At 27.3% G+C, this 18042-nt stretch overlaps 2 protein-coding genes across 2 annotated transcripts; both read right to left on the minus strand.

Annotated features, from left to right (window-relative positions):
* Positions 1–450: 450 nt before the first annotated feature.
* Positions 451–1491, minus strand: CCM_09622 (uncharacterized protein; the record flags this gene model as incomplete). Its single annotated transcript, XM_006674755.1, has 1 exon — positions 451–1491. One exon carries the CDS (start codon positions 1489–1491, stop codon positions 451–453), a length of 1041 nt encoding a protein of 346 aa, XP_006674818.1.
* Positions 1492–3089: 1598 nt separating this feature from the next.
* CCM_09623 (uncharacterized protein) lies at positions 3090–4343 on the minus strand (the record flags this gene model as incomplete). The annotated part of the gene is made up of 1 exon (XM_006674756.1): positions 3090–4343. One exon carries the CDS (start codon positions 4341–4343, stop codon positions 3090–3092), a length of 1254 nt encoding a protein of 417 aa, XP_006674819.1.
* Positions 4344–18042: the final 13699 nt, after the last annotated feature.

Here is an 18042-nt window from a genome sequence, read left to right on the forward strand (position 1 = left end):
AGCGGCCGTGGCATGGACAACAGTCTCGTTTTGCAAACCCTCCATCGTATTACTTGGCATACACCAGGACAGTATTAATACAACCAGGCCCAGACACTGAAAAGAAAATAGGACTTTCGGGCCATTTTCAAAACATCACGCCCCTCGAGTATCAATCCAGCTTTCTAGCTAGTTCTTTTCTGTGTTTTCAGCGCGTGGCGCACAATCTTGCGCCTGGGAGGGGCACGAGGGGCGGCGAGCGCGGCGAGCGGTGCAATTGAATGCGAAGTTCACTGGGAGCCAACTTGGCCGCTATTTATTTGCACGAGTCAAAAGCGTAGTGAACCATGGCTGAAATGTGTCTTTGACCCAGCCAGCAACCGCAGACACGGCGGCTTGCAATTGGTATACGCCTACGATACTGTCGGTATCGCCTATTCGAAAGTTGTCGTCAAGCACAGTCTACTAGAATTAGTGCCGGATAATGAAACTCAGATAAGCGAACGAGAAACTTACTATTTCCGTGCCAGCGTCCACAACAAACAAGAGAGTCCAAACGCCACCAACAACCTGGACGACGGGAATTGTGATAATCTTGTCTGTTACCTCTCCGAGGGCGATGATGCTGCGCATTCGCTGATGCCATGCAGCAACCCATATGCCAAGTTGGACATTGGCGTCCTCCATAGTGCCGGATGAGATCTTGGTTTCGATAAAGATGGGAGCCGGTCGGGTACGGAGCGGCTCATATCTGGTTTGATTGATTGTGGCGGTAGCATGTCTCTGCTTGGCCAGAAACTCGTCAATCAGACGTTGCAAACTCGCCTCAGGACGAAGAACCAAGGCAAAATCAACCATTTTGTGGACCGACGATGTGTAGGAGCTCAGCTGAGTTTGTCCGGACGCACTGCTCGCGTTGGACAGACTGGCAGTAGGTGGTGCTTGCTCATTCGAGTTGAACAAAGGGCGAAAGGCGGGGAGAATTTGTGCCGAAGTAATGGGCTCGATATCGAGAAACTCTATGCAGCGAGTTGCGTGCTGTAGATAGGGGCTGTGTACAAGGCAATTCCAAGCAGCCTCAGACCGATGGAGGTTGGAGGAGGCAATGGAATCATCCACGATGCGTCGTAGGTGTGCGTGCTCTCGAAGAGCGGTTTTCTTGTCGTTTGCGCTAGTGTGATCGTTTGTAGCATCGGTGGAAGTCCACATGAAGCTTCGAATTCTCGCGTCCTGAAAGTCCGCGTGGGACCGCAAAATTGCTGGAAGGATCTGCTCCTTAGCCGCGACAATAGACAGAGCCTCAAACAGCCTCTTCGCATCGCTCGGGATAGCTTTATTAAGGTCACACTCTTTCATGAAACGAACAGGTCTCGCCAAGTCGAGCAGGTCGGTTGTCTTTAGGAACCGTTTCGTTGGAGATTTGCTGCGCGATTCCGCTCTGATGTAGGAAGATTCTGTGGGAGCACGCGGTTCAGTTGCAGCAACGGAAAAGACCGTCCTGCTTGCGAGCATGGCAATGGTGACGGGCGGACAAAAAGTAACGTTCGAGTTGGGCAGAAGCCCCGCCTATTAAATCCGAGACGGCCTTTGGATGGTCTGCACTTTCGTGGGTTTTTGCGTTGACAAACAATCGTTCTCGTCGTAGCCTTGATGCCCAATTTCCCCTCCTCTTGTAGTGCATTTTTCGCAGTATGAACCTAAAGACCACAGTAGGACTGCTCTCCCTCTTACGTCATGCCAAGCCGTATTGATAAATATGCCTTCCACTCTTCTAGAACTGAACCGAACGAAGGCGCGCGCCGAAGCCACGAACGATCAGGATCACATGCTCGAACCCCACCTCGCGTCTTCACCTCGAGTGTGACCTAGCTTCATCGAACAGAACTCTGTATCTCCTGCGACAAATATTCGGAACCTCCTACTGATTTGAACCGCCGAACTATAATACCGCGCTCGCACTTCCAGAAGCCTGCACGGTCGTTGGCGCCATGGCCATCACGGAAGCAGATCTGGTGAGATATTGCCTACGCCGTTGAATAGGCCTTAGCTAACCGCTGCAGAGGGATAGCTGGCAGGACTCGACGACGATGCAATTCGCGGACGAACATAAGAAGCCGGTGCATTTGTTCGAACAAATAAGTTACGATAGAGACTTCTATTGCAAGGCATGCGAGGACATTCGATTCCAAGATGAGAATGGCATAACTGTATGGGATACCCACGGTAGTGGACAGATCAAAGTTCCAGCGGGCATACGCGTCTTGGCGAAAGGGGGCTGGGCTATTTGCAAGTGAAATTTTTTATTAACTATATAAAACCTGCACGCTTTGAAGACATTCTCTCCAGCCGATGCGCAACGTGACAATAATGCAGGAGCCAGGATAAATGTTGCCACTGACACAAGATGTCTCGATCGCCAGCCCATCTTGTATCTCCTTTGCCCATGTGTTGGTTGTCGTTACGCCGTGTACCACAGTACTGCCCAGAACCGCGCCAATCTGACTTTTAATCGCGCGTTCCAGCGCAAAGGGTTCTGCAAATTCTTAGTGAGGTTTTATTGTGGTTTGTGTTAGCGTACCTGAAACGATAGGCTGCGGTATTTGGTGCCCAAATAGTGTCCTAAGCAGCTCAGTGTCGAAGCCAACAGTCATCCTCATAACACCATCATACCGCTCGTCTACTGGCAAAAACGTTGTTATGTCTCGAACGGCGAGGATAAGACAGACGAAAATTGCATCAGTGCAACGCTTGGTATAGAACTTGTGGATAATGCTTAGTCCGGGCCCTAATGCAGGCTAGTCCAGACTTGTAAATAGATAAATCGCATCCCTAGCTATTATTCTATATATTAATAGTAAGAAGTAACGTTTTACTATAGTAAGAAGAAAGACTTATAGAAAAAAACTTAAATAATAAGGTAGTTATATAGATAGTCTGTCTAGTAAGATAAGTTGGTCCGGCTAGCAGGTCTCTTTATAATAGCGTTGGTTAAGGTCTGGATAAGCCATGGCTTAAACGTCTCGTTAGCCCAGCTGGCTAGTACGGACATGGCCGCTTGTAGCTGGTAGACGCCTAAGATGCTATCGGTATCACCGATCTGAAGCTTGCTATCAAGTATGCGCTAACAGGATTAGCAAGGAGGTAACAAATTGGCGGGCAAGACTTACTATTTCCGTGCCGCTGTCCACGACAAAGAATACAGTCCATAGACCGTCAAGGACCTGAATGATAGGGACAGTGATAACCGGCTTAACCTCCCCAGGCTTTACCTCCCCACCTAGTGCTATAATGGTGCGCATACGCTCGTGCCATGCGGCAATCCAGATGCCCATTTGTACGCGGGCGCTCTCGACAGTTCCGGATAGTGTCTTGGTTTCGATGAAGATGGGGGCTGGCCGCGTGCGGAGGGGCTCGTATCTCGTCTGGTTAATTGAGGCGGTATTGTACGGCTCGCCGCGGAGAAAGTCAGAAATCAGAGTTTCCAAGCTCTCATCCGGCTTAAGCACTAGGGCAAAGTCGACCATTTTGTGGACGGATGATGCCGGGGCGGTGGGCCAATTTTGCAATGGTGCGGAATCATGGCTAGACGCAGCGCTCGCGCTGCTAGTAGTGGATGTGGCGACGTCTTTTGACTTGAACTTTGGGCGGAACGAGGAAAGAACCTGCGCAGAGGTGATGGGTTCGAAATCGATCCCGTCTGCATGACGAAGGGCAAACTTCAAAAACGGGCCGTGCACACGACAGTTCCAGGCAGCCTCTGATCGAGATAAAGCAAGCGAAGTAGTCGATTCCTCCGTAATGTCTTGCAGCTGCTCGTGATTCTTTACAGCCGTCTGATATGAATCGGGGGTTGCGCCAACGACAGGTGGCGCCCACATGAACGGTCGATATCGGGACGACTTAAAGTCGCCGTGGTGTTGCAAGGCGGCAGGTAGGATAGACTCTTTGCCGGCCACAATAGATAGAGACTGGGAGAGACTCTGGGCGTCGCTCGGGAGGACATCCTCCAGAACTCGCGGATTGGTGAACCTGACGGGTATCGCCAAGTCGAGCAGGCTCGGCACCTTGAGGGTCCGCTTCGGGGCCCGCTTCGACGGGGAGGAGGGACGCGATGAGGCCCCGGTACGCGACGTCTCCGACGTGGCATATTGCTCCGTCCCGTCTCCGGAGAAGACTGGCCTATTCGTAAGCACGGGAGCAAAGGAGGAAGACGCAGGTGGCACCGAGCGCGTTGCGGGACCGACAGCTTCGGTAAAGACGTCGTCGTCGGGGCGTCGCTGGAATCGGGCGCGTGTGGGTGTCTCATCGGGGTCGATTCGGGCGTCGTGATCGCTCGTGCGCTGACGTTTCGGCGGACTGGACATTTGGTCGAGAGGGTCGAGCGACGGACGGATAAGGGGCGCAGGTTGGGCTGGGTAAGGCACTGGGATATATTGTGCTACTGTATCAACCCACACACAAATATCATTAAACTCCATGCCACAAGCGCTGACAGTTAGTATGGCATATAGGAAGAAAACAAGTACTGTGATGATAGTTATGTAGGACGACCTGCTTCTCCTTAGCAATGAATGTAGCGAATTGGCGTGGCAACAGGTAGGACAGATTACATAAACTGCTAGCAAGCTACGCGCGTAAGGTCTAACAAGCATATAAAGAACAAAAAAACTACCGCTTTTACTAATACTATATTATTATATATAGGGGGTTTAATATAAATAATAATAGTTCTTATATACTAATTAGGCTAAAGAACCTATCTAGTACTTTTATTAATAATAAAGTAAAAAAAAACTAAAGTATAGAAAAAAACCTTAACTATATATATAAAATTATATATAGTCTTAATTTAAAATATATAAAGATTTAATAAAACCTTTCTTTATTTTAAATAAGGGGTTTATTATTATTTATTATTATATATTATATATAGAAATTTAAGTTTATATATAATAATATATAATTTATTTATATATTTAGTAATAAATAAAAGTTTTAATAAAGAGTTATTAAAATAAATTATAATATAATATAAATAATATAAATAGAATATATATATATAAAAATTAAATATATTAATTAGGCTATTTTTACCTTTCTAGTATCTTTATAAATTTATTTTAAAAGTAGAAAAAACCTAACTAGCTAAAAAGAAAAAACTTTTCTTTTTTTAATAATATTATTATATTTAGTATATATAGAAATTAATACTTCTATACTTATTATTCCTTTAACCTTACTAATATCCTTATTATAGTATTTATATATATTTAATATTAATACTTTTAATAGCTAAGTAGTATAGTAGTTAGTTATACTTCTTAGTAAGCCTTACCCTCTTATAGTTACCTTAACTTACGATTTTTACCTTACCTTAGCCTTACCCCCCCCCCCCCCCCCCTTATAAGTTGCTTATAGGCCTAAATTACTATACTTAACTTTTAGGAGAGAAAAGAGGGAAAGGAAAGGAAAAAATATAAAGAAGGGAAAAGGTGCCTCTAGCTAGATTTAAACTAGCGCCTATATACTAACCTATATAGCACTTCTTAATATAAAACTACTATATTATAAAGGTAATAGAATATATATAGAAAACCTTAAAAGAATTTATAATATTTATATAAAATAAGATAATAAGGTAGTCATACTTAAAAGAATTTCTATAAATATTAAATTATTATAATAGTTAGGTTAGATTAGGTAGAAAGGTAGGAAGGAAAAAGGTAGGTTATATTACTTATTAAGACTAAAGCTTATTCTCTTTTTCCTATTTAGAAATATCTATTCTTCTTTTATAATAATTAAAAGAAAGATAACCTATCTTTTTAATTAAAGCTTAAATACTAGTTAAATACTATTTAAAACTTATATATAATAACCTTATTTCTCTAGGTTTTTAATTTAAGCTTAACTTACTTATAGGTTAAGCTACTTTTATAATTAATTCTTCCTTAAGCTAACTTTAAATATCCCTTTATTTTATAGCTAATTAGTTATCTTATATAATTTATACTTACTATAAATCCTTAGCTACTATATATCTAATACCTATAATACTAACTTTATTAGTAGTATATAGTTCCTTAATTACTAAGGTTCTTTATAATTATAAGTATTAAATTAGGTTTAATTTAAATTATATATATTAGAGTATTATAGTTATTAATAATTAAATAGGCTTATTATAATTTATATTTTAATAATTACTATTACTAAAAAGCTATATTAATATAGATTATAATACTAATCCTACCTAAGTTAATAAGTTATATATTAACTAATTAAACTTAACTTAATATATAGATATTTAATATATTATAAATAATAATATTTAATTTAAACTAAACTATATTATAATCTTTATACTTTTATATTATTATTACTAGTTTATATAGTATATTATAAATAAAAATATTAATAGTTTTTATATATTAATTAGGCTAAATAATCTATTTAATACCTTTATTAATTATAAAGTAAAAAGAAACTAAAATCTTTAAAAGAGAATCTTAATTATCTTTTATAGAATTTTTTATAGTCTTATTTTAAAGTATATAAAAGTCTAATAAAACCTTTCTTAATATTATATAGTAGGTTTTTATTTATATATTAACTTATATTTAGCTTATACCTTTTTAACTAAGTAAGCTTATTAATTACCTTTTCTTTTTTAGGTTTTTATCTATATTAAAAGGGTTATATTTAATTCTATATATTTTTAGATTTATTAAGCTTATTAACTTCTTAATTCCTTTCCTTCCTTTCTAATTTTTATTTATATTAAGAAGTACTATATTTAGCCTTATATATCTTTAGGCTAGTTAAGTATAATTATTACTATAGTCTTAATATCCTTATCTTTTCTTCTTTTTAAAAATCCTAGCTTTTATTTCTTTTTACTATACTTTTTTATTCTTAATATCTTTATACCTTATCTACTTAGGTTTAGATTATTTCTAGAAAGTATTATAAAAGTACTCTTAGGATTATTCCCTAATTTATACTATTACTAGCCTATACTATATAATAAGACTTAGTAAATAAATAAATATATTTTCTTATATAACTATTAGCTTTTAGTAAAGACTATATAGTAATTTTAGCTATACTTTATTTAAATACTTATAGTTATTATTATTTTCTACTAGCTAGTATATTAGCTAGTATTATAAATAAAAAGATAATTACTTAAATACTATATAATAATAAATATATTAATTTATAAAAAAAGCTTTTTAAATATTTTATTTATATTATTAAAAACTAAATATAAAAAGAATATAAAGAACTTAGCTATTATTATATATAGTTATTAAGAACTAGCCTTAGGGTATTTATAAATAGGGATTATAATAGTATTAACTCTTTTATAAAGTAAGAAAGAAGGAAAAGCTAGTCTATTTATCTACTATAGTATATAAAAGAGGTATACTAAAAGCATGCCTATAGTAGCCTTAGGCTAAGCCTAGTCTAGAGTAGGCTTAAGCCTAACTTCTTTATAATAAGCTATTATTATATTAAAAAGTAAACTCTTTAGATTTAAGAATAACTACTTAATACCCTTAAAAGTAATAGCTATTAAACTAAATCCTAGTTAGTAAAATAAGTATAAGCTAAAGTAGTAAATAATTATTTAAAGAAATAAATATTAGCATAATATTATAACTAAATAATATAAAATAGTATTAAGTAAGTAGTTATTTTATATATTAAGATAAATTAAGATAATTACTTAAAGAGTTAATAAGGTATATTATAAACTTAATATATATATATATTTTATATAATTATAATATAGTTATTATAATAAAGATATTTAATAAAATACTAATAATTAATAGTTTTTTTAATTTAATATAATTTAATCTTTATTATATTATATATACTTAATAAAATAATAAATATCGTATTATAGAATTTAGAACTCCTTATTATTATTTTATAATAAGACTTAGATTATAATATATAAATATAAAAACTATTCTATTTAGAATCTAAAGTAAATATTATTTAATAAGAAATAATTTAATCTTAAATATTTACCTTTATAGTATAGTAGTTTTATACTAGGGAGTTCTATATAGGTTAGTATATAAATTACTAGTTTAAATCTAGCTAAAGATACCTTAAATAATATTTCTAAAAGTTAGGTAGTATATTCTACTATATAACTAACTTATAAGGGAATATAAGTAAGGTAACTATAGAGTTACCTTAAGTAAAAGCTAGAAGGTAATATATACTAACTACTATACTACCTTAGCCCTTAATTAATAAAATAAGGCTAAAAACTATATATATATTATAGTATATACTTATAAATAGGTATTATAATAAAGGACTATTCTACTATTTAAATATATATATAAAGATAAGTAATTAATATACTTAGATAGTTAATAAATAATAGAAGATATAAAGGGATATAGATTAAGGTAATAGCCTAGGAACCTATTTACTAAGAATATTAAATACTATTAATTACTATTAGGAATTATTTATAATAGTTAGGTTAGATTAGATAGAAAGGTAGGAAGGAAAAAGGTAGGTTATATTGCTTATTAAGACTAAAGCTTATTCTCTTTTCCTTTTTAAGAATATCCCTTCTTCTTTTATAATAACTAAGAAGAGGATAACCTATCCTTTTAAATACTAGTTAAATACTATTTAAATCTTCTATATAATAGCCCTATTCTTCTAGATCTACTTAGGTCTTAATTTAAGCTTAACTTACCTATAGGTTAAGCTACTCTTATAACTAATTTTTCTTTAGGCTAACTCTAAATATTCTTTTATCTTATAGCTAATTAGTTATTTTATATAATTTATACTTATTATAAATCCTTAACTATTATATATCTAATACCTATAGTATTAACTTACTTATAGTATATAGTTTCTTAATTACTAAGGTTCTTTATAATTATAAGTATTAAATTAGGTTTAATTTAAATTATATATATTAAAGTATTATAATTACCTTCCCTTTTAAAAAGTACTTTTCTAGGTACTATATTTAACCTCTATATTATTCTTTATTATAATAAATATAGATATATATTCTAAATAATAAATTATTTTATAAATATAATATAGTTAATTTATATAGGTATTATAGTTATTAGCTAGTAACTACTAGCTAATAAATAATTAATAAAATAATATAAAATCCCTAAATTTACCTTTAAAATAGGTTCCTTATATTATCCTTATATATTCTCTTATTAGTACCTTTCTTAATCTTATACTTCTTAGTTTATTATATTAACTCCTTATAGTAAGTATACTTATAATAAAGTATTTTTAAATTAGGCTACTTTCTTAGTTATTATTATTAAATAATAGTAATACTTACTAGTTCTTTCTAACCTCTTAGTAAGCCCTTATTAAACCTTATAAAGTCCTTATATAGAATCTATAGTTAAACTAATTATTTTATCTATCTAGATAGCTTATTAACCTATATTCCCTTTACTACTAGGTTATATTAATACTATAGCTACTCTTTTATTATAAGTATTTCCTTTATAACCTAGTTTTATACTACTTTAATTTAAAGATCTAGTAAACTACCTTAATTAGTTTAATACTAATTAATAGAGTATCTAACTATAGTTTTATACTAATATTATAATTTAGTCTTTATTTAGCTTTACCTAGTAGATTTTATTAATTCTTTATTCTTTTAGCTTAATAACTTTACTAATATACTAAGAGTTTATTTTATTTAGGATTTCTTAAGCTTTTAATTTATATTACTAACCTTAAGTCTAGCCCTTAAAATAAGTATAGTTTAGATAGTAGCTTATTAACTTAAATAAGATAAAAAGATACTTTAGTTTTAAAATAAAGCTATATATATTAAAGAATAAAATAATATTACTAAATCCTTTATATTCTCTATATATACCTTTAGTCTAAGCTAGGTACTATATTCTAGTATTTAAAGAGGATATTATTACTAAGGTATTTAAGGCTTTACTTTAACTTATAGTTAAATAGCTAGTTATTCTAGCCTAAATATCTTTTTCTAGGCTTTAGTATTTAAGCCTTTAATAAATTATCTTATTATACCTTCTAGTAAAGAGAATACTATAGTTATTTAACTATATTAAATCTTTCCTAATAATTATAACTTTATTTAGTACCTTATACTACTATACCTTATTACTTTTATTATTAAGATTAAGGATTTAGATATAAATATTAAAGAAGATCTTATTAAAGATAATAATAAAGATAATAATAAGTATATAAATACTTATAACTAATCTTTTAAGAAAGAATAAGTAGATAATATAGATAAAAAAGGTAATACTTTTAATTCTCTTAATAAGATAACTAATATTACTTATTATATTTATATAACTAATACCTTCTATATATATTATATTCCTTATTTTCTTATAGCTTATTAATATAAGCTTAAGTTAGAAATCCTTTTAATATAATACTTTTTTATAAAATACTTTTAGTTTTTAATAGAAATATCTTAATATATATACTATAGTAAGATATATATTAATTATTAACCTATATATTAATAGTTTAATACTTAAATTTATTTTACTACTAATATTTTTCTTTTTTTATAAAATCCTTATAATATACTACCTAATTATACTTAGTTTATTTATTTTTTAAACTTTAGCTAATTCTAGTATAAAGTAATAATAATAATAATTCTTATATACTAATTAGGCTAAATAACCTATCTAGTACCTCTATTAATTATAAAATAAGGAAAAACTAGAGTACCTAGGGGAAAACCTTATCTATATTTATAGGATTCTTTATAGTCTTATTTTAAAGTATATAGGGGTCTAGTAAGACCCCTTTTAATATTATATACTAGGTTTTTATTTATATCCTAGCCTATATCTAGCCTATACTACTTTAGCTAGCTAAGCCTATTAACTACCTTCTTTCCCTTTAGGTTTTTATCTATATTAAAGGGGCTATATTTAATTTTATATATTTCTAGACTAATTAAGCCTATTATTCTCTTAACCTTTTAACCTTTTAATTCCTCTCCCTTTTTTTTATTTTTATTTATATTAAAAGGAGCTATATCTAGCCTTATAAGTTTCTAGGCTAGTTAAGCTTAATTACTATTATAGCCTCCTAGCTTTTATAATACTTTTACCTTCTTTCTTTTTTAAGAGTCTTTAACTCCTATCCCTACCTACTATCTTCTTTTACCTTTAATACCTTATACTTTATTTATATAGGTTTAAGATATATTCTATAAAGAATATTATAATAATACTTTTAAAGTTATTTTTAATTCTTATTATTATTAGCTTATATTATATAATAAGACTTAATAAATAAATAAATATATTTTCTTTATAACTATTAGCTTTTAATAAAGGCTAAATAGTAATTTTAACTATACTCTATTTAAATACTTATAGTTATTATTATTTTTTTATTAACTAATATATAACTAATAAGTTATTATTTAAATTTTATTTATAACTAATAAGACTTTATATAAATAAGTAATTTAAAGTTTTATTAGCTACTAGTTAGTAGTTAATAAAGAATAAAAGGTATTTTTTCTTTTTCTTTTCTTTTTTCTTTTCTTTCTTCTTTATTATTAATATTATCTTCTTTATTTTTATTAATATATCTTTTTCCTTTTCCTTTTCTACCTCTTTCTCCCTTTTTATATTTTTTTCTTTTATACTTATAGCCTTTCTTTATTAAATCTTATTATTCTTTATTAACTAACTCTATATAACTACTTTATAATATCTTATTTAATAATTCTTACTTCTATATTTAATTAAAAAAAAGCTTTTAATTCCTTTATTAATCCTTTTAGTTTTTTAGTTATTAATATTATAACTTCTATTTACTTTTATATATATTCTTTTTTACTTTTTTTACTTTTTATACTTACTAATATACTTTACTTAATAGTTAAGAACTTATAAAATATTATATTTCCTTTTATATTAAAGCTTTTATATAAGTCTAGGTTTATAGTTTTAAAATACTTTATAAAGAGTATTTTTAATTAGATTTACTTTATTATAGCTTATTAGTTTATTATCTAGTTTTCTTAGTCTATTTTAAATAGTTTAATTTCTTTTATAAGTCTTTATTAGCCTTTATTTTATTTTTTACTTTTACTTCTTTTTTTCTTATTTCTTACTAACTTTTTATTTTCTTTTTAATTTCTTTATAACTTTTAATATTATATTATTACTTTTAAGGTTCTTTTTCTTTCTTTTATTAGTTTTATAAAGACTATAAAGACTATATTATTTATTTTATTTTTTTTAATTTAAAAGCTTAAAAAGAAAAAAAGAAAAATAAATAAAAATCTAAAAAAAAGCTAATAAAAAGAATATATTACTTTACTTTTATAAATATTAGTTTTATATAAATTCTTTATATAAATTATTTACTTTTTATAAATAAAAGATAATTAGTTTATTATAAATTAAAAAGTAAGTTTTTTACTTTATTTTTTTATTTAAAAGCTAATTAATATAGTTTTAAATTTAAACTTTTATCTTTAGTATATAAAGAAAAAGCTCTTTTATCTTTATATTTATATATTTATTATTAAGTTTATTATTATTATTTAATTTTAACTAATTACTTAATTTATTTTAAAGGCTTTAATTTAGCTTTTTAATATAACTAATAATTTCTTTAATAAAAAGAATAAAAAATATACCTAATTATATAATATAGCTATTTATTAATATTATATTATAGGTAGTATAATTAAAAAGTATATTTATAATATAGCTATTTTTATTATACTTTTTAGCCTAGTTTTAATATATAAGGTATATTTATTTTTAAGTATATTTATAGTTTAAAGTAAACTAATAAGTATTTTTAAAAGATTTACTAGTAATATATATATAATATACTTTTTATTTATAGCTTTAATTAATTATTTTAAGTTTTAATATAATACTTTTATACTTTTTAATAAGTTTAATCTTATTATTTATAATAAGGTTATTAATAATAGTAAGTTAAAACTATTTAAGTTATTTTAAACTCTTTTTAATTATACTATTATTATAAGTCTATCTTTAATATAATAAATTTTAAGGAAGAGGGTTAAAAAAGCCTTTATTAATAAAAAAGAAAAGGGCTTAGCTAAAAAGGGTATTAAAGATAAAAGAAAAGAGAAAAGGCCCCTTCTAAATAAAAATAAAAAGCCTAAGAAAACTATTAAGAAGGTAGTTAAAAAGAATATTATTAAGAAAGAGGTTAAGATAGTTAAGATAATCTTAATTACCTTTATCCTTAGGTTTAATAAAAAGTATTTTAATTTTATTCTTTTTTAATTTTTAATAGATATTATTATATTAATAAGTAAAGATTTATAAAAAACTCTAGTTAGATAATAGAATATTATACTCTAAACCTACCTTTATTTATATTATTATTAAAACCTAATTAAAACCTAGTTTAACTTATTATTTTTTATTATCTATTTATACTTAAAGGTATTATAGCTATTATTATCTATAGAATTATATTATAATAGTTATTATATACTTTAGGTAGTTAAGAGTTAGGAGAATATCTCTTTAGTTTTAAAGAGGGGTTATATCTAAGCCTAGGTATAATAATAAATAGGAAAGGATAATATAAATAGGATCTTTAAGTCCTTTCTTATATTAGTATATTAATAAAGAGAATTTAAAGACTTTTTTATTATAAAAGAAGGCTATTAGCTTAATATTATTTATATAGAGTTATATAATTAATAAACTAATATAATATAAAGGGAATTATAAAATATTCTTTTTCTTTTTATATTAGATTTATAATAGGTAATATATTAAGTAAATTTATAGCTATTTAACTTACTTTTAGTAGTATATATTTATATCCTCTTAATAGTTATTCTATATAACTTAAAGCTATTTACTTAGTTTCTTTTTATTATTTTTTACTATCTAGTTAGTATTTATTAGTAATCCCTTTAAAAGGTATATAAAAAGTAGCCTTTATTATTAGATTTTATAGTATTATACTATTAAGATTAAGATCTATAATATAACCTAGGTTATTATATATTAAAGCTAAGCTATTACTTTATTCTCTTTCTATTTTATTAAGGTTTAAGCCTTATAAGTAGTAAGATAAAAGTAAATAAAGAGGATATTAAGTTTAACCTTAATATAGTAGGTAGTTATAGCCTAGAAGGCTTTTATTACTATATAAAGGTATATTACCTAAAAGGTATTAAGAGTAGTAATTAGGCTTATTAGTTTATTTCTTAAGGTATACTAAGTAATAAGGTTATAAGCTATAATTAGTTAGATAGTATAAAGGTAAAGTTCTTTAATATATCTTAGTTAAAGGCTTTAAGTTATCTTAATAAAAGCTTTAAAGGCCTATTAAGTAAAAAAGACCTTTACTTTAACTTTAGCTATATATACTATTTATACTAGTAATAGTATAAACTAGACTCCTAAGAGTTAAATTACTACTTATAGTATAAGCTAGTAGTCTTTAAGCTAAAGGCTTTTTAAGACTATAGATTAACTTTATTAAAAGTAAAAAAGCTAGAATTTTAGAATAAAGAATATTAAAGTATAGATTATTAACTACTTAGAATAAATAGTCTATATTTATTAGAGCTAGGCTATAACCTAGTCTTAAGATATTATTATATTAAAAAGGTTTATATTATTAATAAACCTTATAGTTATTATCCTTTAAACCTTAGCTAAGACTTAGTATAGAAATAATAAGAAAAGAATAAATAGAATTAATAATAAAGGGGAGCTTTATAGGACTCCTTATTAAATCTAGAGGGTATTTAATAAGGATCTATTTAAGTAAATCTATATTATCCTATCCTAAAGGTAGGTCTTTAGTAAAGAAAGGATAATAGAAAGGAACTTTAAATACTAAGAAGTAGCTATTACTACTAAGTAAACTATATTATTAAAAGTACCTATAATATTAAGTTAAAGTATTAAAGTAAAGCTATCTTAGTATTAGGTAATTTAGATAAGTTTAATTACTAGGGTAATTACTATCTTTATTAACTATTATTATTAATTACCTATCTAGCTATTTAGAAGAAGCTTATAAGATTCTATTACTTTAGCTACCTAGTCTATTATAATCTTTTTAAAAAGCTTTCTTATAGTATTTAAGAAGGTAATTAGTCTTTATTTTCTAATTATTCTATATTCTTATTCTATCTTACCTAACTTCTATATAATAATTATTATCCTTACCTAATACCTTTTTAAAAATATCCTATCTATATATAAATTATATAAAGTATTATAAAGTAAAGATATAATAATTCTCTTAATATCTTAAAGAACCTATAAAGAATCCTATTAAGGCCTAAGGTATTTTATAATATATATTTTATTAATATAAACCTTACTTAGTTTATAGTAATATTCTTTAATACTATACTTATATTCTAGTCTAGAACCTTATCTACTAGTAGTTAGGGGTTATAAAAGCCTATTAAGGGGTTAAGAAAGAACTTTTTTACTAAGACTTTAACCTTTTCTTATTTTATTTTAACTACTAAAAGGTCCTTTCCTCTTTTAAGTAATAAGACTATATTAAAGCTTATACTTTTAATATACTTCTTTACCTATTAATAATACCTTTAAAGCCTACCTAGTATACTTTCTTCTAGTCTTTTTTTATTCTAATCTTCTAAGCTTATCTATAAAGCTTTTAAGCCTTTTTTATTATTACTATAACTTTAAGTATCTATTAAAAGGCTACCTAGCCTTATATATTAAAACCAACAAGATATATATAGGGTAAGAAGTAAAGTTATTATATTATATAACTTCTATCTAGTTATATAGTATAGGTAAATACTAGATATACTAGGTAATAAGAGATTATTCTTCTAGCTTCTAGGCTACTTATTATTACTCCTACTTAATCTATATTAACTAAGAAAAATAACTAATAGAATAAAATAATAACTATAAAGAATAAAATAATAACTATAAAGAAAAGTAGTAATTACTATAGCTACTATAATATACTATAATAATAGCCTAATTCTCCTACTTACTAATAGGTATAATAGTACTTATTAGTATATATAACTTACCTTTTTCTTCTAGGTATAAGGTAGCTTATAATTATACTAGGTATAGGGTAGCTTATAGTTATACTAGGTATAGAGTAGCTTATAGTTATATAGAGGGCCTTATTATTATATTAAGGGCTTTATAATTATTATATTTTTTACTTTTTATTTATAAGGTAATTTAACTTAAAAACCTATATAAATAAATTTTATAGAAAATAAAAGTTATACTATAAACTATATTTAGTAAAGATACCTTATTCTAAAGGCTATAGAATATATAAGGAACTACTAGCTAAAGTATACTAAGTATTATACTAGTACTAAGTATACTATACTAGTACTATACTAGTATTATACTAATACTATACTAATACTAAGTATACTAATTAACTATAATAATCCTAAGAGTAATAAAATAGTAATAGACTTATAAAGGCTTAGGCTTTTATAAGATTATAGCTATAAGGAAGCCTTAGTAGCTATAAAACCTATAAAGCCTTATAACTTATAACTATAAAAGGCTTATTATAATACCTTTAAAGGGTAATACCCTAGAGGCTTAGTATTAGTTAGCCTATAATAGTCCTAGAAATAATAAGATAGTAATAAATAAAGAGCTTACTAGCCTTTAAAGGGTAATACCCTAAAGGCTAATACTAATAAAGGTATTAATAAAGAGTTAACTAGCCTTTAAAGGGTAATACTTTAAAGGCTAATATTAATAAAGGTATTAATAAAAAGCTAGCTAGCCTTTAAAGAGTAATACCTTAAAGGCTAGTATTAATAGTATTAATAAAGAGCTTATTATAATACCTATAAAGGGTAATACCCTAGAGGTATAGAGCTAATTAATTATAATACTTATAGAATAGTTCTAGTAAGTAATACCCTAAAGACTAAAGGCCTTAGAAGTATATAATACTTCTAGAATAAACCCCTAGAAAATTATAGCTTAAGAGGTATTTAGTATAATCCTAGGTAATACCTATACTTATAAAAAGCTAGCTTTAATAGTAGCTTAATTATAATATTAATAGTATTCTTAGTACTTAGAATTTAACTAAAACTTAACTAATATAATATATTCTTATTATATAATTAGTAGTATTAAATATCTATATACTTTATATAAAGGTATTCTTAGATATTAAAAGCTTAGGTAATAGTATTAAAGTTATTAGCCTAGATAGTAGTCTTAATATAGGTAGGCTTTTTTTTAAGAGTTTTTATAATAATATAATAAAGCTATTAAATCTAGATAGCTTCCTAGGCTATATTATATTAAGAGATATACTCTACTTTAGTAGTTAAATATATAATAATATTCTATAGTTTTAAATACTAAGATATAATACTATTTCCTAAGGTAATAATAAAGCTATTAATAGATTTATATATTTATTAATAACTAGTATAATTAGTATTATAATAAACTTAAGGTTCTTTATTAAGTCTTATAAAAATAAGTTTATAGTTAGTAGTACCTTTAATATATTATAAAAGCTATTTTAGGCTAGTAATATATTTTACTAGTAAGGTAGCTATAAATCTATAATAATAGCTAATAATAAAGTAAATATTAGGCTTAAAGTAGTTAGAAAGATAAATTAGGCTTTTATAAGTCTTAATATACTAGCTATTCTTAATAATTAACTATTATTTAATACTTTTAGTAGTAGGACTTATTAGTAGTTATAAGGTTTATAGTTAAGAAGGCTAGTTTCTTTTAAAAAGGCTTTAGTATATTTACTTTAAAAGAGTATAAGGGTTTTTATATATTAGTCCTAATAAATATTAATACTAAGATAATAGCTAATAAGGCTTATATTTATTATCTTATAAGTATTTAATAGGGCTTTCTTAATCTTTATAATAATAACCTTATTTTTACTAATAATAAGAAGATTATTAATATAAACTATAATAATTAGGCTATCTTTATAAATAAATAGGGAATAATTAAGCTATATAGGCTTAAAGCTAAGACTTTA

Source organism: Cordyceps militaris (assembly GCF_000225605.1).
Source record: "Cordyceps militaris CM01 unplaced genomic scaffold CCM_S00010, whole genome shotgun sequence".
Taxonomy (NCBI): Eukaryota; Fungi; Ascomycota; class Sordariomycetes; order Hypocreales; family Cordycipitaceae; genus Cordyceps; species Cordyceps militaris.